This window comes from Mustela lutreola, chromosome 16 (genome assembly GCF_030435805.1).
Source record: "Mustela lutreola isolate mMusLut2 chromosome 16, mMusLut2.pri, whole genome shotgun sequence".
NCBI lineage: Eukaryota > Metazoa > Chordata > Mammalia > Carnivora > Mustelidae > Mustela > Mustela lutreola.
In genome coordinates, this window is record NC_081305.1 from 45,501,189 (window position 1) to 45,524,746 (window position 23,558).

The following is a 23,558-nucleotide window of genomic DNA, read 5'->3' on the forward strand; positions in this document are numbered from 1 at the left end:
CCCCCAAACTGGAGCCACGCCCCATTGTGCTGACTCTCCATTGGATGGTGTATTCCGCTCTGCCTCTCTGATTGGTCCCTCCGCAATCCCTCTAGCCAAACCTCCTCTGTATTGGGCAGTCTCCAGAGTCACCCTCTCTGATTGGTCCTTGAGTTCCACATTCCCTGCTCCTGATTGGAAACTCCTCGTACATGCCTCTTCCTGATTGGATTGTTTGCAATCATGAGTCTGGAGGCTGACAGAAGTTCAACTACGTGGGAAGGAGGATAGGGAGAGGGGAGGGGAAGGAAAAGGAAGGGATGAACCCCTAAATTCCCTGCGGGAGAGAGGGAGTGGCTTTTGACCACTCCCTAATAGCCTTGAGTTAAAGTTCTAACTGTGCAAACCCCTAGCAGTGGGGTTTCAGGCAGCTATTTTGGCTTCTGTGCCTCAGTTTATTCATCTGTAAATTGGGGATAATTATGATACCATTCTCTTGGGATTTTGTAAGGATTAAATGAGTTAACATCTGTAAAGGGCTTATAGAGGTACTTGGCACATAGGAAGCCCTCAAAGAGTTAACAATTATTGGGTGCCTGGGTGGCTCAGTGGGTTAAGCCGCTGCCTTGGGCCGGGTGGTGATCTCAGGGTCCTGGGATTGAGGCCCGCATCGGGCTCTCTGCTCAGCGGGGAGCCTGCTTCCCTCTCTCTCTGCCTGCCTCTCTATGTACTTGTGATTTCTCTGTCAAATAAATAAAATCTTTAAAAAAAAAAGTTAACTATTATTATTAATTTGATCATGTAAGTGCACGACCTTGGACAAGTCCTTTTGCTTTCTTGACCTCTTAACTGAACGACCTTTCCTATCCCCAGCCCTCCTCTTCTTCCATCTCTAGCCATGAGAGACTGAGGCTGTGATCACAGCGAGAAGTAGAGATGTTCCTGGCAGAGATGGGCTGGGGAGGGCACCAGGACAGGTGTCAGAAAGAAACTCAAATCCCTCCCCCTAATACTGGCATGGGGGAGGAGGAGAGGGCATGTGTTCGCGATTTCTTTATGCAAAGGACTTGTCCTGACAGGGGACAAGGGGGTAAAGGAATAGGCTGAGCCGGGTGGTGAGGGGATGGGTTTGTTCTGGCTGGAAGGGTTGGGGAGGGGTTGGAGCTGGGCTTGTGGACCCAACCCCAGGAATGACAGGGCTGGGGGAGGGGCAGCCCAGGCCCAAGGTCATTGTGTCATCGTTACCATGGCAACGAACACCTCTCTACAGGGAACCTGAAAAGGGGTGTGGGGGGGGAGCTCCCAGGTCCCTGCATCTGGGGACAGAGAAAGGACCAGAGACTAGGAGGAGAAGCAGAGAGAGTGATTTATCTCTGTGAAGACCTGCCCATCTCAGAATTCTGAGAGCCTGGTACACTGTGGGTGCTCAATAAATGTCCCTCAGAGACAAAGACAGAGGGTCCAAGAGACTCAAAAGCCCAGACATGCACATGAAAGAAAAAAGAATCTCCCAACTGGGGCAGGTAGGGGGTCCTTTCCCTGACCTTCAACTTCATACCCCTCAGGGGTTCACTGAGAGCCCTAGATCCTCTCACCTTCCCTAGCCTTGGGCCCTCAGGCCTCCCTAACCCCACAAACCACCCACCACAGCAACTCCCTGAAGCAATTATGTCTGATCCTTCAACAGCTTTTCTGCCTTTAAATTCTTCCAGCCTAGGGGCACCTGGGTGGCTCAGTGGGTTAAAGTCTCTGCCTTTTGCTCAGGACATGATCCTAGGGTCCTGGGATCAGAGCCCCATATTGGGCTCTCAGCTAAGCCGGGAGTCCGCTTCCTCCTCTCTCTCTCTCTGCCTGTCTCTCTGCCTACTTGTGATCTCTGTCTGTCAAATAAATAAATAAAATCTTAAAATTCTTCCAGCCTGGGGGCTCACTGTCTGCTAGCTTCTAGAGCTGCGGTGAGAAGTAGGGAGGAGGGGAACAGGCACTCTGCCTCCTTCGCTCTCAGGAACCCAGGTGGCTATATTCCCCTAGGAGGGCCCCCTCCTGGTTTCAGATATTTTCCAATTCTTCCTGGAAACCCCTCCCCCACCATTCCTCAGCCCGCCAACTCCTCCCCAGAAAAACCTACAGGCCTCTTCCTTTCTTGCCAAGAAACAGGTATCCCTCCCGCCCCTTTTCTTATGGGACTCAGCGGCCATCTACTTGGTCTGCCTGCCCTCTGCTGGCCTAACGCCGGTACTGCAGGGACCCTCTGCTAGCTCTCCCAAGGAGAAACAGACACAGAACTGAGATCTCTTGAATTCCTGCATTTTAATTTCCTTAGGGGCTCAGACGTTCAGGTCCTAGGGGTCCCAGTCCCCAGTTTCTTCAGAGACTCCGACATCAGGAATCCAGTTCCTCAGCTCAGAGGTCAACGAAAGAAAGACAACTTCTCTTGGAGCCAGGCTTCAGTGAGGTCATCAGTGGTGCGGATTTCAAACACCTAGGCAGGGAGAGTTCTCCGCATTAAGACCCACTCAGGAAGTGAAGTAGTGAGCCCTCTGGCCCCTTCCCCCACTCAGAACAGGAGCCCAGACCCTCGGGCTCTACCTCCCTAGCCTTGGGGAGCCTCAGCCCCAGGCCCAGACCTTTGTGAGCTCTGCCGTCTGCACCAGTCTGTTTTTACTCCCTGCGTACATCATCTGCTGTTCAGGCTTGCAGCCTGCGTGCAAAAGAAGAGAAAAGAGAGTAACTAGGGGACCCCGCTTATCACTAAGGCCCTAGTTATGTCCTGCAGGCCCTGAAGTTTTCGAAGGGTCCTGGGAGCTGTTCTAAGGTGGTCTCTTGAAGCCATACTCAGGGTTTGGGGGCTGTTTGGGGGAGGGACTTGTTATGCTGAGGGTCCCAGGAGAGGGTTTAGAGGCCACGTAGGAGTTTATAAATAAAAGGGAGAGGTTAACTGGCTTACACACCTTGAGACTGAGGAGGACAGGTGGGCTCTTAAGGAATCTGAACTCGCACCCCACCCCAACACCCATGCGCCACACATGCTGCACACTCACACAGTCACCAGTCACACATACCTGCACCCACGGACACGCTCTTGCACACCCCAAGCACAGAATCTAAGACCCTCTTGTGGGGACAGGGAGAGCCGTGCCTCACCCACAGGACTGGAGAAGATGAAGCACAACGGGTAGGACACTCGGCCATCCTCGTGCACGTACTTATAGCTGTAAACCACAAACCTACACCAGCCAAAGGGAAATCAAATTCAGTACTTCCGCCTGAAGCCCGGGCCCAATGCCCATTACCGGAGTCCACAGTCTTGAAATCTTGCCTGAGTCTGAGAACCTAGGTCTAACAAATGAGACCCCAGTATACAGGCAGTGAAAACAAAAGGATGAAAAATACTCATTGTAAGTGCTTGTTTGATTCACAATAACCCCCTGACACAAGTGCTCTTGTTATTCCCATACTTCAGATGGGAAAACCGAGGCCCAGAGTCACTTAACTGGATTTCTGTGGATACAGGAAAGATTTGAGCCCAGGGAATTCGTGTCGGAGTGTAAAGGCTCAAGAACTACGTGGGACCATCCAAAGCTCTAGACCTTTGGGACGAAGGCCAGCGCCCATCATTTGCCAAGCCCAGGGCAAAATGGAAATGTGGGGCCTGCTGTTCAAAAGGCAAGAGAAAAAAAAAGGCAAGAGAAAAGCTGTTCCCTTTGCTCCACAGTCTCTCTCCAGACTGGTCACTGGCTCTTTAAACTTACTACTTCAAGTTGGGCTCTCTTGGGCATGGGGACACTCACAGGGCAAGTACACCCCCTGGCTCGCTTCTAGACAGACCTTGGAAATTGTCATGCAGGGGGTGTCTGCCAACCCTGACTCTGACTCTGACCCTCCCCTATCTGCACTCAGACCCCCTGCCTGGGACAGAGGGTAGCAGCGACCAGCGGAGAACCTGACCAACCAGGGCTGATGGAGGGACCATGTGTGAGCTGAAGGCGGCTCCAAGCCCCCAGTACATGCTCCACTTGTCCCACCAGACTTTACACAAAACACGAACTCAAAGATAAAACTATAAAAAATTTCCAGATGGCAGGCAGCCGCAGAGCACTAAGCCCCGTCTGTGTTTGAGACTCCCTTCTGTGCATGGGGCCCAGTGTGACTACACTTGTCAGACACCTGGGGAGCTGGTCCTGGCTGGAATGGAGAGCCTGAGATGGCGGGTCAAAATCCTGGTGCACCCCAAATTCACTCCAGTGGAGATGTAAAATAACATGACTAGGCTTCACAGGAGTGTCGAAGACCTCCTTTGTACTAGCTTAGGAGGCTTCACACAGGATTCTCCCCAATCATTAAAGGTCAAACAACTCCACTTCCCAAAGTATTCTCAGGCATTGAAAAAGGAAAATTTCATTTTTTGTTTAATGAAGTGCAATCACGAGACTGAAATCTGACAATGTTTGTACAGAAAAAAAAAGAAAGCAAGCTCTAATATCACATGACTACCAGTGTAAAATTCTGCAATAAAATATTAGTATACAAACAAAAAGTCCTAGGGTGTGAATTCATGGCCTTGAACCCAGACCAGAACCCGCGATTAATACTGGAATCCAAGGGGTCCCTCAGTCTGTTCCTTCATCATCACCCTCACCCCTCCCTGGCCTGACCCTCCCCTCACTACCCCCAAGATACCTGGGCTGTCTCTCTGGCAACTCTGTTTTTAGTTCCTCTGGAGAAATGTTCTAGGGGTGAGGGGGGAGAAAAAGCAAAGACCGTCATTAAGTAAGGTCAACCTATGTGCCTAGGCACTGGTCTAAGAAACACACATAGATTAACTCACTGATTTCTCCCACAATTCTGTGCAGTAGCTTCTCCTCTTAGCCCCACTTTACAGGTGAGCAAACAGGCCCAGGGTGGTTAAGACCCTGGTCCAAGGTTGTGGAGAGCGAGCCGCAGGATTCAGATTTGAATCTAGGTTCAAATTGTAACCATTTTGGGCGCCTGGGTGGCTCAGTGGGTTAAGCCGCTGCCTTCGGCTCAGGTCATGATCTCAGGGTCCTGGGATCGAGTCCCGCATCGGGCTCTCTGCTCAGCAGGGAGTCTGCTTCCTCCTCTCTCTCTCTCTGCCTGCCTCTCTGACTACTTGTGATCTCTCTCTGTCAAATAAATTAAAAAAAAAAAAAAAAAAATCTAAAAAAAAAAAAAAAAAAATTGTAACCATTTTGCTACACTGTCTTTTAGAGGACCTGAGAGGGCCCAGCTCCTAGTTGATCCCCCCCCACCGCCCCGTCAAACAGCCCCAGCCTCCATGGGCTACCCCCTCAAATCCTTACCACAACACTACGAAGTAAGCCTTATTAGCATCCCTGTGTGACTGATAAAGACATCTAGGCAAGAAAAGGGGAGGTCTATCCTTTTATGCAGGATTTCCACTAGCTTTTTGTTGATTTATCTGGAAACTTTCATTTACATGCCAATAAAATATCATCATCGTTGTCATCACCATCATCATTTTATTGAGCATATTCTATGTGCCAGGCCCACTTCTAGGCCCATGACAAGGATTAAAGCACTAAATCATAGACCTACCTAAGAGGTAGGTTCAGGTAGGTACAGATATCCCCATTTCACAGATGAGAAAACAGAGACCTATATAGGTGAAGTCTCTTGCCTCAAGTCACAACTGAGCTGGGATTTGACCTCCAGTCCTGTCTAAACCCCGAAGTCAGGCTCGTAGCATCAGTTCCAGCCCCCTGGTTCTTTCTCCCAGTCCCACCCTGCCCTATTCGGTGGCCCCCTCCATCCCATACCCTCACCTGAAATTCTTCCTCAAGCACGACCATCTGCCGGTCCTTGTCCACCTTCACTGGGGAGGGATGGCATATGGGGGTTAGTTGCCCCTTCCATCCAGTGGGGACACTAGCCAGACTTCCTTCTTGGCCCCACCCCCTCCACCAACCTTCCAGGGGAGGAGATGACACTCACTGATCATGGCTGCATTGTCTGTCTCTTTTCTGAAGCGAAATTTTCTCAGCTTTTCCTTTAGTTCAGGGTCCACCTCACACACCACCAGGGAATCCGACTGCCAGAGAAGCCCAGGAAGAGCTTAAGAGAGCGTAAGCCCCCCACCCCACCCCGTCAACTTCCCTAAACCTCAGTTTCCCCAACTACTAATGAAGAGGTGGGCCTGACGGCCCATAGGACGCCCCGGGTACATTAGGGAAAAGGTGCTTTCCGCAGGTGGGTGCCACCCCTTACCAGTGCAAGCGTTTGGGGAGCAGGGCAGAGGCTGGGCTCCAGCCCTCTAGGCAGGTGCCCTCAGGGAACAATTGAGGATCTGCTTGCTAGGGACTAAACCCGGAGCCAGAATCTCTATTCCCCCAGCCAGGCCGTTTGCTGCAATGGGGTCACCCTCCCAGCCCCTGACTAGCCCCCAGGCTGACCTTCACCCAGGCAATCTCCCAACCCCAACCCCACCCCAGCCCCCAGCCCTTCCCATACACCCCCTCAGCCCCCTAACCATGACTTTTCTGTCCACAGGCCTCTTCTTTTCTCAGTTCCGCTGTCTTCTAGAGTTGGGGGCCAGGGCTGCAGGGGGAGGGGTGTGGGGCAGGGGAAAGGTTTCATCCAACACCACATCCTGTTTATGCCCATTCTGGGACAACTGTCTCAGAGGGCTCCTCCCCTTCCTTCCTTCCCCTCATCTGCCAGGACCTCCCAGGCTTTGCAATCACCCAGACCCAGATTCAAATGCTGCCTTGCTGTGTGACCCTAGCTAGGTAGCTTCATCCCTCTGATTCAGGATTCCTGTAGGGATAAAACAGCCTTACATACCTCCTGGCATGGTGGACATGCTCAATACACTGTACATAAGAGCAAGGTCTGGGGCGCCTCTGTGGCTCAGTGGGTTAGGGCCTCTGCCTTTGGCTGGGGTCATGTTCTCAGGGTCCTGGGATCAGCTGCATCGGGCTCTTTGCTCGGCAGGGGGCCTGCTTCCTTCTCTCTCTCTCTGCCTGCCTCTCTGCTTACTTGAGAGAGATAGCTCTTTAGCTCCTCCCCTCCTCCAGTAAGTTCTCCTGGATCGTCCCCACTCTGGAATATTTTAATTTAATTTAAGTTAATATTTTAATTCCAGAGTGGGGACGATCCAGGAGAACTTCCTGGAGGAGGAATATTTTAATTCCAGAGTAGAAAAGGGGAGCTTAGGGATGTTTGCTAGCCTGACACCCACCGTTATTGATGGGGATATCGAGATTCCACATTATCCTGTGGAGACTCCACTCCATTATTCCAGGTAATGCTGGATTTTTTCCTGCACTTATTCAGCCTCAGGGCCTAATAACGGGCCTTACAACAATGGTGTCCAGTTGTGTCAGACCAGTACTCCCTTTTTTATTAAGTGCATTTTGTGTTGCCCCCTTTCCCACCATGAAATCAAAGTCCTAGATATTGTAACCTACTTATACCACAAACCCCTACCCCCCCAAATCAATACAGTGTCCTGTCATATAAAGGAGAAATAAAAGGGAAGTAATTTATGGGAAAATTCCCTGTATTTCAGTGAGAAAATAAAAGCCAACAAGAGACTCTTCACTAGGGGCGCCTGGGTGGCTCAGTGGGTTAAAGCCTCTGCCTTGACTCAGGTCATGATCCCAGGATGGGATCAAGCCCCGCATCAGGCTCTCTGCTCAGCGGGGTAGCCTGCTTCCCCATCTCTCTCTGCCTGCCTCTCTGTCTACTTGTGATCTCTGTCAAATAAATAAAATCTTTGAAAAAAAAAAAAAAAAGAGAGACTCTTCACAGGTTCCTGCTCCCCAGTGGCTGGCCCGCCATATTGGTTCAGCTTCCCCCCACCCCCAACCCTCACCTTCCTGAATCCCTCCACAGGCACTGGATCCCACCCCTCCCCCCGACGACAGGGGTCATTAGAGCTATTCTCCCTTTCCCTGCATCATCAATGTTCCCATCCCTACTAGATCTTTCCTCTCAGTCTACATATAGGGTTGTCTTCCTTCTTTTTTTTTTTTTTAATATTTTTTAGATTTTATTTATTTGAGAGAGACAGAGAGCGCGCGCACGAGAGGGGAGAAGGTCAGAGGGAGAAGCAGACTCCCCATGGAGCTGGGAGCCCGATGAGGGACTCGATCCTGGGACTCACAAATCATGACCTGAGCTGAAGGTAGTCACTCAACCAACTGAACTACCCAGGCGCCCTGGGTTGTCTTCCTTCTTACAAATGAAGAACCCTATCTCCCGTCCAGCATTGCCCATTCATTTCCTTCCCTTTTCAGCAAAACTTCTCTAAAGAATCATCTATACTTGCTGCCTCCAATGTCTCCTCCTGATTTTCTCAACTCTCTCCCAGCAGATTGTGACTCCTGTCCCCATCCCCTGACGTAGCCTTGTCTGGGCCACCAATTATGGTGTTGGACTTACTGGTCAATTCTCAGTCTTTGTCTGTTGTGCCCTGGCAGCTGCATGTGTCACCATCCATCCTTCTCTGTGCCCTGAATTAACACTTTCTTCACTTGGCTTTCAGGACAACACCCTGGCCTGGGTTTCCTCTGAGTGTTCTGGCTGTGTTCCTTCTCGGCCTCTTGCTGATTCTTCCTATTTTTTTTTTTTAAAGATTTTATTTATTTATTTGACAGAGAGAGATCACAAGCAGGCAGAGAGGCAGGCAGAGAGGAGGAAGCAGGCTCCCTGCTGAGCAGAGAGCCCGATGCGGGGCTCGATCCCAGGACCCTGAGATCATGACCTGGGCCGAAGGCAGCGGCTTAACCCACTGAGCCACCCAGGCGCCCCTGATTCTTCCTTTTAACAGTGGGGTGTCCCAGGGCTCAGTCCTTCGTCTCCTTCTCTTTTTCACCTACCGTCCTCTCCTGATCTCATCCAGTCTCTTGGCTTTCAAAGGGCATACCCCAATTATTTCTCCAGCCTAGGTTTCTCTGTGGACTCTACATAGACTCCTACATCCAGCTGCTAAGCTGATTATTTCCACATGGATGTCTTAGTCATCCTTAACCTGTCTCATTCCTCTCACTGTACATCAGAATTGTCAGTTCTGAACTTGGATATGTAACCAGAACCTCCCCATCACCCCCCTCCATGCACGGCCCATACCCTGGTCCCCCAAATCTTCATCTCCTGCTTGAACTCTTGCAGCAACCTCCTCACTGTCCCCTTGTGCCCACCCCCCCCACAGACACACTATTTTTCAGAGGACTGCCATAGGGATCCTAATAAAACCCAAGGCAGATGACACACTTCCTCTCTCAAATCCTCCTACAGCCTCCATGTTATTTGGGTAAAAGCTAGTTGTAAAAGCTAGAATCCTTACAGTGGCCTTTATCTGCCACCACCCCTCCTCCATTACCACCTGGACCTTGTCTTCTCCTACCCTCCCCTCTTTGGTCACTCCATTGCAGCCACATTATCCTCTTTGTGGTTCTGTGAATAAGCCTGCCACTGGGCCTTTGCACTTGCTGTTCCCTCTTTTAGGAACCTTCTTTCCCTTATGGCTTACCCCTTCCTTTCTTCAGATCTCTGCTCAAACCTCACCTGATCACACCTTTCCCCCAGCTAAAACAGTGCTGACCTCATCACTCCATCCCCTCAGCTTGCTTTATTTTTCCCTGTAGTACTTATCACCAAGTCACATTATATTTATTTATTTATCGTGTCCCCTAGAGGTGCCTGGGTGGCTCAGTGGGTTAAGCCTCTGTCTTCGGCTCAGGTCATGATCTCAGGGTCCTGGGATCGAGCCCCACATGGGCTCTCTGCTCAGCAGGGAGCCTGCTTCCCCCTCTGCCTACTTGTGATCTCTCTGTCAAAATAAATAAATAAATAACATCTATTTATTGTGTTCCCTCAACCAGAATTTAAGCTTCAGGCATGAATGTAAGCTTTGTTCCATTGCTGAATTTCTAGAAACAAGGTTCTAGTGAACCTTGAAGCCCCTGACACAGATTAGGTACTTGAGTATCACTGAATGAATAAATGAAATGGTATCTATTGAACTACTCTACATGCCACGAAGGTTTTTGCTTAAACAGAGGAGGTAATGGATGGGATTCCATACCCTCTGCCAGCCTGGCTTGAAATGAACTTTCCTCACTGCCTTTTCCTGTCTGGCTGTCCCTTCTCAATCTTGGACAGATGCCCATTCCTTTGCTCAAACCTTAGGTGTCCTCCTTTCTTAGGGTTCTGTTGAGTCCTTGTCTCCATTCATCCTTCGTATCCTCCAAGGCTAGATCACCCACAGCTTCAATTACCATCTTTGATGAACCTCAAATCTTGGTTTCCGGCCCCAAGTTCTCTTAAGCTCCAGACCCATCTCTGTGCAGCCTCCTGCCCGCCCCCGCCCCCCCCCCCCACCCGCACCTCCGCCCCGCTGCTGGGTAGCCCACACTGAACTCAGCATCTTCCAAACTTGCTTCTCTTCTGGGTCTCCTTTTGAGGGAGAAACCACTAACCCCTAAACCCCCCATCCAGAGGCCTTGTCTAGGATTTCAATCTCTCTCCCGGCTCTGCAGCCAGCCAGTCCCAAGACAGGTTCACTAGGCCTCCTGGGCGTCTCTTCCACCCACACCTCCTCCCTTTCCCACAGTCCCACCCCGGTGCAAACGCCCCTGTTCCACCCCAACTGCCTCCCTTTACTGAAGGCCCCAGTTTTATTCCCTCCAATCCACGCTCCATATGAAAGCCGGAGCCATCTTTCCAAATCCCCAACTCACCATGACTCTCCCTGACTTGAAGCCCTTCCATGGCTCCCTAGCGTCCTCAAGACAAGCCCAAACTCCCTCAAGTGGCCAAACATCTGGCCACAGCTCATTTCCCACCACTCCTTGCCCGGAACTCTACACTCCGTCCACCCCGACTGTATTTTCTTTGGAGTTCCTCAAAGACGCCATGTCTCGGTCACCTTCTGGGTGAGGGCCCCCGCTCCGCTTAGTCACCAGATCCAGGAAAGCTTGCGGCATGAACAGATTACAATAGTCAAAGCAACAACTCCCATTTGTTGACGACCTCCATTGTGCCAAGCGCTTTCTACGCATCGTCTCTTTCAATCCTATTCCCACTTGGGACACGAAGCAGCAAGTTCAGACAGAGTTGCGGTGATAGAGCTGAGCGTCCAGAGCCTGAGCGCCAAACTGTAACCTGGCCGCTCGGGCCCACTTGGGCCCAGGCCTTAGGCGGACGGTGCAAGAGGGGAGGGGAGGCAGGCCTTGAACACCAGATTCAGGAATTGTGACCTAGCTCGCGGCCGCTGAGGTAGACGCGCGCGAGACTGCCCCCTGCGGGCGGGGAGGCCTAATCCCCGGCTCCCCCGCGCCCGTCGCCCATGGCAACGCCGCGCGCGCGCCCCGCCCGCCCGCCCCCAGGTCCCGGAGGGGCCGACTGCCCGTCAGCCCCGCGGTCAACCAATCCCAGCGCGTGGGGGGCGGGCCTCTTGGGCTTCGCTCAACCCCCAGCGTTCCCCTCTCCGCCAGGACCCCGCCTTTCTCCGCGCACACCTCCCGCCCTTCGGGCTGCCCTCGCCGCCCGTTGGCGGGCGCGCCGTTCGTCACCGCGGCGTGAGCTAATGCCGGCGAGCAGCGGCCCCGGCGGGGCGGGGCCAGGGGCGGTGACGCACGGCGCGGTGACGCAGCGCGACGGCGGCGGCGGCGGCGGCGGCGGCGGCGGCGGCGGCGGTGGTGGTCGGTGCGGGAGGAGGGAGGGGAGCTCGCGGGCCGGAGAGGGGGAGACGGCGGCGGCGGGGGCCTGAGGAGGCCCGAGCGGCGGCGGCGGCGGCGGAGGCCGAGGCGGTGAGTCGCGGACAGGGCCGGGCGGCGGCAGGGCGGCGGCGGGTCGGGGCGCGCGGGGCTCACCTCAGGGCGCCCCAGGCCGCGCGGGCGGCCCCGCCCCCTCAGGGACCCCGAGCGGCGGGCGGCGGCGAGCGCGGGCCTCGGGGGTCCCGGCCCTCGAGAGAATCCCCCACCCTCGACCCCCGAGTCGCCCGCCCAGGCCGCCTGGGAAGCTTTTCTCTGAAACCCTCCTCACACCCTGGGGACCGCGAGGGGCTGGGGGACCTACCCCCGAACCCCCCCCCCCGCAGGTCTGCCTCAGACACCTCCTTGGAGGGCGTTCCCACAGCCACGCCAAAGCCGCCCCAGAGCCCCCTTGAAAACCCGCACCCCTCCTCCTGCCCGAAATCTTTCCGAAAGACCCCCCGCCCCCTCTCCCCGCCTTACGTCCACAGAATCTTGTCCAGACGCCGGGTTAGGTCTCGGAAATCTTCCCCAGCGAACCCCTCCTCTGGCCCCAGATCCCCATCCTCCTCCTCCGTCCAGAAATATTCCCCGGAGGCCACTCCTCATCTATTCCAACAATGTGTGTCATATCTCCTCCCCGAGCCTCCCTCATAAGCCCTAAAAATCTCCTGCAGTCTCCCTGAGATCCCCTCCAGACCCCGCACATTCCAGAAATCTTCCCCGGAGACCTATTTCGCATATCTCCACAATCTCCTCAGGTCTTCCGCCTCATAGGTCCCAAGAATTTTCCCTCCTACCTACCCCCACACCAGAAATCACCTGGGAGATGTTTCACACATGGCCCCCAAATCTCCAAACCCCTCCCTGCCACCATGTCCTTTGGAATGCCCCTGATATACCCTGAAATTCTTCCTCAGAGACTTTGAAATGTCCTCACATCCCCAAAATTCACCTGGAGGACCCTCCCTCCACCCAAGCGCCAGTCATCTCCCATACACACTCCCCCTTTGGGAAGTCATTCCTTAGGACCCTTCCACAGATCCCAAAGATTTTGGGTCCCCCAAGTCTCACCAGCCTGAAATGCCTTAGAGATCACCCTCACATACCCCAAGAATCTTCCCCCAAGACCACCCTCACTTCTCCCAAATGTCTCCTCCAGAGAGTCACTGAAATCTTTGGAGAACTCATATCCCATATTCCAAAAGCCTTTTCCACAAGCCCTGTTACCTATCCCAACTCTTTCTTGGTAACTTACACCACATGTTCCACAGATGTCTTCAGGATTCAAAAAAGGTCCCTTGTAGTCTCTGATATCCTCTAGAATTCTCTTTAGATGACCCTTGAAAATTCCCCTTTCTAGACTGGCTTTTAGTTGAAGTTTCAAAACCTGTTAAATTTTAAGACTCTTCATGATCTCTGTGAGATGCAGTTTTTCCAAGATGTCCTCACATCTTCTCGGAGACCTCGGCAACCCCTTGAGCTCTCCTGGTATAAGCCCTTGAAAACCCTCCCAGAGACCCTTCTGACACACCCCCAGAACCCACAGAATCACTGTTCAGAGCTCCTGCCTTACTAAGACACTTTTCCTAGAGACTTCCCTCCCTGAGCTCTTCCTCACAGGTTCCCTCACATCCTCTAGAACCTCCTCCCTATTCAGTCTTCCCTTAAAATAACAGGTCCTGCTCTTAGAAAGTCCCAGAATTCTTTCTGAAAGACCTTCTACCCTAACATTCCCACATTCTACTCAGAAGACCCACTTGTCCCATACTTTATCTTTCGAAGACTTTAATCAGAGGTTTCTCCTCATCTAAGCTCAGCTAAGCTTAGGAGTTCCTGAAAAGATCTCTGCCATCCTGCCACAGCACATCCAAAGCCTTTCTCTGGAGACCACACCTCCTGCAGACACCCTTTAGAGAATTTTCTTCAAAATTGCCCTGCATGGACAACCTAATCCTTAGCACTTTCTGAGACTTCTTCGGAACATTGCCTCATGCTTCCATTCAGTACCCTATCAGATTTACCCCTTTTAGGATTCCTGTTTATATCCTCTCACCATCTCTGTTCTTTTTTCTTTGAAATCAACTCAGAGATCCTTCTCAGCTTTGAGTCTCCTTCCCCACATTATCCCTTCAGAGGTCCCCAGCATCTTCCAGGTTCCCCTCACCCTCTAGAGCCTCCACTGTCTCCTTTTAATGAAAAGATCCTCAAGAGACAGCCTCACCTCTTGAAATCTCAACCTTCAGAAACAGGCCGTTTTGGTTTTTTAGGTTTCATCCTCAAAGACGACTCCTCCCTTTGGAGATTGAGAGACCCTCAACCCCCCCTTAGAGACTTCCTGAGGACTCCCCCATTTTCTTTTCAGCAGCCTTCTCCTTCCTTTTCCCGTTTGAGGGCCTCCTCACTAAAGAATCCCTTCCCCTATACCAGTGATCCTTAAAGCACGGTCCTTGGGCCAGCAGCATCAACATCACCTGGGAACTGGTTAGAAATGCAGATTCTTGGGTCCAGCCCAGACCTATTGAACCCGAAGACCTGAGAGTAGGATCCAGCAGTCTGTTTTTAGGGACCCACCTGGTGATTCTGGTGCATGCTTGAGTTTGAGAACCATTGTCCCCCAAGATTTCCCTTTTGCCACAGAAAGCCCCCTGAAAGATGCTTCAGGGTATACCTCTGAACTCCTGCCCACCCCCATTTTCCTGAGAGTTCCCTTTGTGAAATATCCATCTTCCAAAAAGTCTGCCTCCTTGAAAGGATTCTGGCTTCTCTCAGAGGTTACCCCACCCTCTGAGCAATTACTTCATATTCTACCTTCAAATGGTTTATTTACAGGTCTCTCTCAGCACTTTCACCTTCTGGCTTCCCTTCCACACCATACCCCAGCCTTTGGGGCTTCACTTCAAATTGATATCTCCTTGAACACATGTCCATTTCTAATCTTCATCTGTTTCTCTCCACGTAGGCACTCTCCCTTTAAGACACCCTCTGGTCTTTTCATTCTCTGTGTCTTACTGTTGAGAGTCCTCTCTTTTACTTCTTAGAGCACTACTCACCTTCTCCCTTGTAGTTTTTCATGTACTTGTCTACTCATCCTCACTGGACTAGCCAGTTTGGAAAGTACTGGGATGTGTCTTACTTGTCTCTGAATCCCACACTGGGATCTGCCCTCTGTAAGTTACTGGGAATTATTAGAGAATGGGCAACTTCTCCTCCTGCATTTGGCAAGAAATCTCTTAAGTTTTTCAGATCTCACTCCCCATTCAGGTTCTATTACACCTTCCCTACCCCCTCTTGTCCTCTCTCTCTACCCAGCTCCCATTGTCTCTCCTCCTAGAAGAGGCTGTCTTGCCCCTCCTACTGCTGTTTGAGGGACTTTTCTGTGTGCTCATTCCTGATTCTGAGCTGCCTTAGGTCCTATTCTCGGTGACCTGCAGCCCATCCTGGTTAGCTTCTCACCTTTGTAAGTCTGGGGCCTCCACAGGGCTCTCAGCTTTCTCTGAGGGATTCTGTTTCTCTCTAGGGTCTAGAAGAGGAAACAGAGATCACAGGATAAACAGTGGGGCCTGCCTTCAGTGTGCTCACAGTACATTAGAGGTTTTGGGCAGGTACATGGGACAGAACATGAGGTACAAATATATGCTGTGGAAATTTGGCAGTGAAAGAGGGATCCTTTTATTTGTAAAGCCTTCATGGAAAGGTGGTTTTGGGGCTCGGTGATGTTCCACAGGAGTTGGGACAGTGGTGAGTAGCCTTCTAGACAGTTAACAGCTTTGCAGTGGGCCAAAGGCAAGAAGAAGGCCTCCTCATCTCCCACCCATGCATCTCTTCTCTTCACTTAAAGGACAGAGATGAAAGAAAACAGATCTCTTCGATCTCTGTTGTATTTGCCAGCTGCACTTTTGTGACCCATAGAGTGATAATACTAATGGCTACTATTTATTGAGTAATTACTATTTGCCAGTCACTGTCTAAACGCTTCACATGTATTCTCATCTCGTGTTCCTCATAGGAACCCTATGAGGTAGGTAAGCTACAATTAACTTCATTTTACGAATGATGAAATTGAAGACAGGTGGCACAAATAGGTCTCTGGACCCTGTCAATCCCAAGATGATAGTGCCATGAGTCATAGAGTTGGATTTTCTGTTCCGATAGGGTTGGGTGCAGTGAGGCGTTGTAGCATAATGGTTAAGTATGCTGATTCTGGGGCCAGACAGGATTTCCATCCCACATGGTCACTTACCAGTTTTGTGACCTAGAATAATTACTTAAATTTTATTCTGGTTCTTAGTTTCCACATCTAAAAAATGAAACTAATAATGATATTCTATATTATAAAATTATTGTAAGGATTGAACTAGTTAATACATATAAAGTATCTAGAACAGTGCCCTGTGTATAACTGCTCAGTGTTACCAAGAATAAATGGCTCATAAATAAATGGCTTAGGTGAGCCTATACTCCAGAGACGAAAATGACAGAACCTTAGTTCGAACTGGTTTAATCAAAAAAGAGAATTAATTGGCTTGTGTTACTAAAAAGTCCAGGTCTAGATTGGCTTCAGACCTAGCTTTATCCAGGAGTTCAAACACTCTTCTCAGTAATCTCTGCCCATTTCTCCAAAGAGTTAGCTTCATCCTCAACAGGTTTCTACTTGTGGTGACTAAAATGGCCTTCAGCAACTCCAGGCTTACATCCTACCTCCTTAACAGCTTTAGTGGAAAGAGAACTCTTTCCTGAGAGCCCCAGTGTGAAAACAGTTTCTTTCCTGAATAAGTGTGAAGTAACAGAAGATCCTTAGGGACATGTTTGGGGTTTTATACCCTGGAATTGTCTCTTGCTTGCTGAGGTTGCTGTGATTCCATACCACAACCTTACTGAGTACTGGTGACAGTCTCCCTCCTCCCTTGTTCTTCAGCCCTAGTCATTCTCCACTCTGTGATTGTTTGGATCCAGAGAGTCAGTGGTTAGCCTGACCCAACCATACTTTCCTTTGGGATCTTACTGATAGAGACAGGGAAGAGATGGCTGCCCAGTTTTCATGGTAGCTCCAGGGTAGGGTAGCGGAATCCAGGAGTAGTGGTGTTCAGTTTTGTACTTCAACTTTGGGTTTTTTGGACTCTGAACTTTGTGAAGAGTTAGGTAAATTACTTTGAGTAGAGTTTTGTTTTGTTCTAGTGTAAATTTGTTGAATAGAGTCTGTTGAGGGCAGGTTATAGAACAGTGTTTGCAGTATAAAAGTTTCAACTCTAGCAGTTAAACAATTTATGGAGGCACTGAAGAAACAGTCGAGGTATTGGAACTCATGGTGCTTACATTCTGATGGGGCAGTGGAGAGATACATAAACAAATCTGTGATATGTGCTATGAAGAAATTAAAACAGTAGAGTGAAAAAGAGGGTGGCTATGGCCACCATATTCAGAATGGTCAGAATTGGCCTCTGAGGATGTGACAATTGAACCTGATAACCTCAAAGATGAGAAGGCATAATTGTGGGGTGATCTTGGAGTGGGGCATTCCAGTCTAAGCATTGTTTTATGTGGAGAAAGGACTGCTGTAAGGGTTGTGGTGGCGGGAGGGGGAATATTTCACAGATATATTGAAGGTGTGCTTGCTGTGTGCCAGGTGCTATGCTAGGAACTGAAAACATAGCCATGAATAATAGAGCCACAGCCTTTCCTTCCCTCATGGATCTTACAGTCTAGGCATTTCTGGAAGAGCTGCAGCCTTCAAAGAAATGCCTTTGGATGATATCAGACCAAAAACTCCTTCCTGGGGAGATGAGGAAGACTGGGGCACATATGAACCCAGATCTGATTGATGGGAGGGAACCAGCCATGTGGTGATCTGGTAAGAACATTTCAGGTAGAGGGGTCAACAAAAGTGACAGAAACCTTGAGATGTGTTCAAGGAACAACAAGGAAACCAGTGTAAGGGAGAAGGGGCAAGGGATTGGAGAGGTTGACAGAGTCTAGATCACATAGGACCTTGTGGGCCTTGGTAAGGAGTTCATATGTTTATTTAAGAGACTTGGGAAGCTATAGAGGGTTTTTAAAACAAGACAGTGACATGGTCTGACTTCGTTACTTCCTTTTTTCTTTTTTTGTTGAATTTTCACTGGTGGGCACCTGGGTGGCTCAGTTGGTTAAGCAACTGCCTTCAGCTCAAGTCCCAGAATCTTGGGATCGAGCCCCGCATCGGGTTCCCAGCTCCATGGGGAGCTCGCTTCTCTCTCTAACCTTCTCAGCTCTCATGCTCTCACTCTCTCTCAAATAAATAATTAAAATCTTAAAAAAAAAGAAAAAAAGAAAAAGAATGTTCATTGGTTTCTGCAAGGAAAACAGGTAAAAATGGAAGCAGGAGGTTGATTAGGAGGCATTACGTTTGTCCAGATGAAAAAAGATGATAACTTGAATATGGTGGTGGCAGTAAAAAATGAGAGAACTAGATGTATTTTCAGTATAGAGAAAATAGGACTTAATAATGGAATTAGAGAGCTGGGGGGTGAGGGGTAGGGAGAGGGTGGTTGGGTTAAAGGACATTGTGGAGGGTATGTGCTATGGTGAGTGCTGTGAAGTGTGTAGGCCTGACGATTCACAGACCTGTACCCCTAGGGCTAATAATACATTATATGTTAATAAAAAGTTAAAAATTAAAATAATGGGATTAGAGAGAGAGAGAGGAATCCAAGATGATAGTAGCTAACAGCTCTATAAGTAGGTACTATTTTAAACCCATTTTACAGATGAGAAAACAGTCACAGCAAGGTGAAATCTCTTGCCCAAAGTTACATAGGTAGTAAATGGTAGGATTCTGTTTCCAACCCAGACAGCATAGTCCCAGAGCCACTTGAGTTTTGGGAAAGAGAAAGGAGGGCATGTTAAGTTGATGTTAAGAAAAAAAGAATTATCAAGACCAGATGAATAGATCTTATGGAAGAGAAAGAAGTCCAAGATGACTTTAAGAAATTCTCAGTTGTCCACAAGAAGGTGATAGTTGAACCTGTGGGAGTTGATTATCAAGTGAAGGATACTAGTATAGAGAAAGGAAAGAGCTAAAGATGGAGTTACATTGGTGAAGGGTCAACACATTTAAGCATCGGATGAGTGAAAGAGAGCAATACATGGGGGCAAGGGGGACAGGATACCAGCTTCCTCTCTACTTCAAGTTTTCCCACAGCTTTCCAGAAGGCCCTGCCTGGCTTCTTCCTCCTCTCCCTCTGTTCCCGAGAACTATTCATACAAAAGCCTCATTCTTGGCTGAGGCAATATTATATATATTTTGTGTACATATTTCAAGAGTTTCTGAAAATAATGGTTGATCTTTATAAAAAAGAAGTTGAGCTCCCTTGGCATCTGACATTCTCCTGTTCTTCTCAAGTCAGGATAGTGAGTTAACCTTAGGTAACTAGCCTGGTACCTTATTCATGAAGTATGAGTTCTTCAGAGGCCTAGGTGGGTGCTATAGAAGGGCTAAGAATGGGTAAGAAGGTTAACAGGACCCTCTTATTTATCCAGAGATGTTGGCATTAAAGGGTTTACCTTTTGCCCAACTTTTCTAGGCAATGGAAGTGAACTTATAGGAGGTTGTAACATTCTTAGGAACAAGCAAGAGCTCTTAAGCTGGACAGACTGGCCTTGAAAATCTCAGCTTAGCTGGATATAGTCTTAGGAGGCTTAACCTTTTCTGTGTCTGTTTCTCCTTTTGTGAAATGTTAATAATGTGTGTGTACATCTGTGGAATACACGTGTACCTCGTATATATATGTGAAATATAGCATATATGTTGTTTTTAGAATCAAATGAACTCATCCACAAAAAGCTGTTAGCATGAGGTCTAGCATATGACACGATAGGTGGTATAGGGAAATATGCTAAGCATTCATATAGGTATTTTTATACACATTGTTTCATTTTATTCTTACAACAAGATTCACTGAGGAAGAAACTGAGTTACTTGCTTAAGGTCAACAGAGTAAGTAAGTATCAGCAGGAGAGCCCAGGTTTCAGCCATATCTGACTCCACAGTCTGGCTTCTGAATGAGGAGAGCTGACCTGCAGAGGTACCTCCTATCTGTGGGCCACCTCTTGCTGTTTGAAGCCAAAGAGGGGAGCCTAGTGAACAGTTTTTCCTAGAACCTCTTAGCCGATTTTGGCTTCATTTCCCACCTTCCAGGGTTGATAGATGCTTCGAAAGAAGGTTACTTGGTCCGTTGAAGACCAAATATGGCAGCGGTAATATTGGGACTGTCCCAAGAGGCTTTTGCCATAGGGGTCCACCTCTAGAGTCTTGCCTCAAAGGAGAGAGTCATTTTTGGTCACATGAATACAAGACCAGAGTAGTGGTGAGTTCTGTTTTTGTATGGGAGCAGTCAAGGCTCTTCTAACTTCAGGTGATAGAAACACAACGCCAACTGTCCTTAGCCCAAAAGGAATTTATTGGTCCATATAACTGAAGAGTTTGAGGTGAGGAGGCTTCACGCTAGCTGGATTTGATCCAGAGCTTCAAATGTGAACAAGGCTCCCTCTTTGTCCCCTTACCTCTTGACTCTGCTTTCATCTGTGTCAGCTTCATTCTGAGACAGGCTCTCACTATGAGGTAGCAGAAGTGGCAGCCAGTAACATCAGGAGATGTTGCATAATGTGAGCAGCTCTAATGGAGAACTTATTCTCCCCAGTAGTTCCAGCAGGAATCCAGTGAGGACTTTCTTGGCCAGTAGATTTTCTCTGTCTCCTCCTGGAGCCAAGGAAGACAGTTAATTTTCCAGAGGTACCAGAAGATGGGAATGGCTGTCTGGCAAGCAGATCCACCAGAATCCATCACCGTAAAGTGCCTTGCAGTAGTCGGTGCTGATGCCTCTTTCCTGGCCATCATATCAGCGCAGCCCTTCCCTTCTCATTGCTTACCAAGCACCCAGGACAGGAAGTAGCTGGGGACCTCTGGCCCTTCAATGGAAGAAGGCCATACAGTCCTCTCCAGTCACTATCCACACCAAACACCCAGCATCCTTCTATCCTAAAAGTGACTGTTGCTCTAAACCCCCTAGTGTTTAATGAGGATTGTCAGAACCATGGCTGGGCATTAGATTCTCTGTGCCAGTCATGTTCCCGAGCAGCTGGGTGGCATGAGAAAGAAGGATAGTTAGCGGACTTTTGGTCTTTTCCGAGTTTGTGTCCATCTATTCCGAGGACTACAGGCCACAGGCTTTGTTTGTTTCTTAGATAGTGGTTTGTTTTTGCTGTTTTAATGTGAATTTGTTTCCAATATTTAAAAATAGCTGAATTTTATTTAAAAATCCTGATTTCTGGTTCCTCTTTAAAGAACAAACAAAAAACTAAAAAAAAAAACCCTGAGCTACTAAACCTAACAATACTGGGCCCACATTCCCCCCTGGCAGCAGTTGATTAGAACTAAAATAAGTGACTTCTCCCTTTAGACAGGGTAAGTGCTTTCAACTCACTGTAGTCCTCACCAGCGTTCTTCATTCAAAACCTGGCCATAACTATTAAGTGTCATGTTTGAGGCCCTGCCCTCTCCCACAGCATTACTTATTTGGGGAAAGAAGCTGGTCAGCAGTTTATTTGGGGGGCACAGTGATGTTGCTTAGGAAAAGTAACAACTCAGTAAAAGTTTATGGGAAAGAGAGTGCACATCTTTGGTCTTGTTCGTGGATTTGGTCATCTTTTTGCCGTAAATGCTGTTGGCATATCAAACGTCTCGTCACAAATGTTCCCTCTGAAATAGTAACATGTCCTTCTATCTTATGAGTTGCTACCCAGTGAAGGAATCCCTCCCACTCCCAAGGGATGTTCATGTAGCCTCCACTTGACCACTTCCAGCAGCCAAGGAGCTTATTACCTCCTCACATGGCAGCCAGTTCCTTTCTTGGACAGATATATTATTTTAAAATTCTTCCTTATGTTGAGGCAGCTGCTGTCTCCTTGGGGCCGAAAGCCACAAAATGCTGGAGCTGGGAAGGGAAACTGATTATTTCAGGCATGTGAACTACCACTCATCCATCCTGCATCCAGGGCAAACATTGGTAATCAATCAAGTGTTCTTTCTCACTGAACCGGAAGTAGAATGCAATCATAAAACTTTCTCAAATAAAATTTTTTGAAAATTACAAAAGTAATATATGTTTACTTGCAACTAGTGAAATGCTACAAAGTTATATGAAGAAAGTTAATAATTCCTTCTTCTCTCCAAGGTAACCAATGTGAACAGCCCAGGGTGTGTCCTTGTACACTTTTCTTTATACACATGCGTATATAGATGCTGTAAGATATATAAGGGTTTTTGTGTGGCTTTTTATCTTTTTATAAAAATGCGATTGTATTGTGTGTATTACTACAGAGCTTATCATCCCTGTAGGTTGGTGGTTAAAAGATCAAACACTATATAGTTCTGTTGTGTTTTTTGTATTCTGCTATCAGGATCAAGCATGTTTTTAAAAGCTATCCCATCGTGTGAGGTGTGTCCCCAGTTTATTATCCCATATAGTATCCCATCATGTGAGGTGTGTCCCCAGTTTATTAATCATTGTCCTTTGATGGCTGTTCCTGTTGTTCCATTTCTTTGGGATCCTTCTCACCACCGTGCTCCAAGGAGCCTCTACCAGTCGTTTGGAGTTAGCCTCTGAGGTAAAACCCATTTGTTGTGTCTGATCCAGTCTGGCTCCTTACACATTGCAGGGAAGGGAAGCAGACTAGTTTAAAGATCAAAGTGAATCAGTGTCTGGGGCAAGACTAGAACTGAATTTTCTTGACTCTCTACATTTCCCATATCACCTCTGACTTCCAGCCATTTTCCCTGGTTCTCCTCTGGAATAAAAGAACAAATCTAATTCCTCTTCTGTGTGCTACCCCTTCAGATATTCGAAGTCAGTTATGCCATTCTTTCTGAGTCTTTTCTTCCCCTGGAGAAATTTCCCTAGTGCCTTCAAATTTTTCTCTTGGGACAAGGTTTCTAAATCTGTTTACCATCCAGTGGGCCATTCCTTCTATCATCTTCTCGCCCTGAGGCTGTAGAAATCTCAAGTGTGACTTTCATGCTTACCATCTTTACTCATTCTTTCAACAAATACATATTGAGCACCATCTATGTGCCATTCACTGTTCTGGGCACCGGGTGACCCTATAGCTTGCTTTTTGATGGAAAGAGAAACAACAAAAATAAGATGATGGTACCTGAGGGTGTCAAATTATATAGAAGAAATAGTATTAATATGACAGACTCCTTAGATTGGATGGTCAGGGAAGCTCTCTCAGGAAGTAACTTTGAGCTGAAACCTGAGTGACAAGTAGGGGCCAGCCATAAGTAGGTCTGGAGGAAGAGAATTCCACGGAATAAGAAATCTTGGTACAAGATGAGGCTGGAGAGGCCACAGGAGTCTTGCAGGGCCCTGTAGGCCAAGATATGGTCAGGTTTAGTTTAGGTTTCATTTAAGTGCAGTGGGAAGTCATTGGAGGATTTAAGCCAGGAGGCAACGATTGATTTCCTTTTAAAAAAGATTTCTGGGGACACCTGGCTGGCTCAGTCAGAAGAGTGTACAAATCTCGATCTTGAGGTCATGAGTTCAATCCCCACATTGAGTGTAGAGATAAATAAAAGGGTATCTGGGAGATCTGTTTAACTTGGAACACATTTCATTTCCCCTGTGCTTTTCCTTATATCCAAAAGGATTGACATCTGGGCCAGTTTGCTCTGTTCAGGTTGTCCCACAGAGGATTTGCCAGGTGAACCACAGCCATCTTCAGATGGACCTCACAGCCCTGCTCAGCAGGAGCATGGAAGTTCAGGGAGATGGCAGTAGCTCTCTAAGATCTGAGCCCAGTAGG

At 48.6% G+C, this 23,558-nt stretch overlaps 2 protein-coding genes across 7 annotated transcripts in view; one reads left to right on the plus strand and one right to left on the minus strand.

The window, feature by feature from the left end:
• Positions 1 to 2,270: 2,270 nt before the first annotated feature.
• GMFG (glia maturation factor gamma) lies at positions 2,271 to 11,181 on the minus strand. 4 transcript variants are annotated; one of them, XM_059153551.1, is made up of 8 exons: positions 10,892 to 11,181; positions 6,488 to 6,555; positions 5,953 to 6,049; positions 5,784 to 5,833; positions 4,660 to 4,709; positions 3,124 to 3,206; positions 2,607 to 2,680; positions 2,271 to 2,461 (listed from the first exon to the last, which is right to left on the minus strand). In XM_059153551.1, exons 2-8 carry the CDS (start codon positions 6,488 to 6,490, stop codon positions 2,390 to 2,392), a joined length of 429 nt encoding a protein of 142 aa, XP_059009534.1. In that variant the 5' UTR covers positions 6,491 to 6,555; positions 10,892 to 11,181; the 3' UTR covers positions 2,271 to 2,389. The 4 variants fall into 4 exon arrangements, with proteins under 4 accessions (XP_059009534.1, XP_059009533.1, XP_059009536.1 ...); XM_059153550.1 differs by lacking the exon at positions 10,892 to 11,181 and adding an exon at positions 10,704 to 10,807; XM_059153553.1 differs by lacking the exon at positions 6,488 to 6,555 and having other exon boundaries at positions 10,892 to 11,180.
• A 460-nt stretch (positions 11,182 to 11,641) lies between these two features.
• SAMD4B (sterile alpha motif domain containing 4B) overlaps positions 11,642 to 23,558 on the plus strand; it is a 37,839-nt gene continuing 25,922 nt past the window's right edge. For all 3 annotated transcript variants that reach the window (XM_059153542.1, XM_059153543.1, XM_059153544.1), the window contains exon 1: positions 11,642 to 11,774. The gene's annotated coding sequence lies outside the window, so the exon portion shown is untranslated. The remainder of the gene's footprint in view (positions 11,775 to 23,558) is intronic.

Bases quoted from the DNA above. Each gene is read 5' to 3' on its own strand.
- GMFG (XM_059153551.1), bottom strand. The intron at 3,207-4,659 runs GTATCTTGGGGG...TGGCTGGTGTAG, and splicing joins TTGCCAGAGAGACAGCCCAG to GTTTGTGGTTTACAGCTATA. The intron at 2,462-2,606 runs GTCTGGGCCTGG...CTCCCTGCCTAG, and splicing joins AGACGGCAGAGCTCACAAAG to GTGTTTGAAATCCGCACCAC.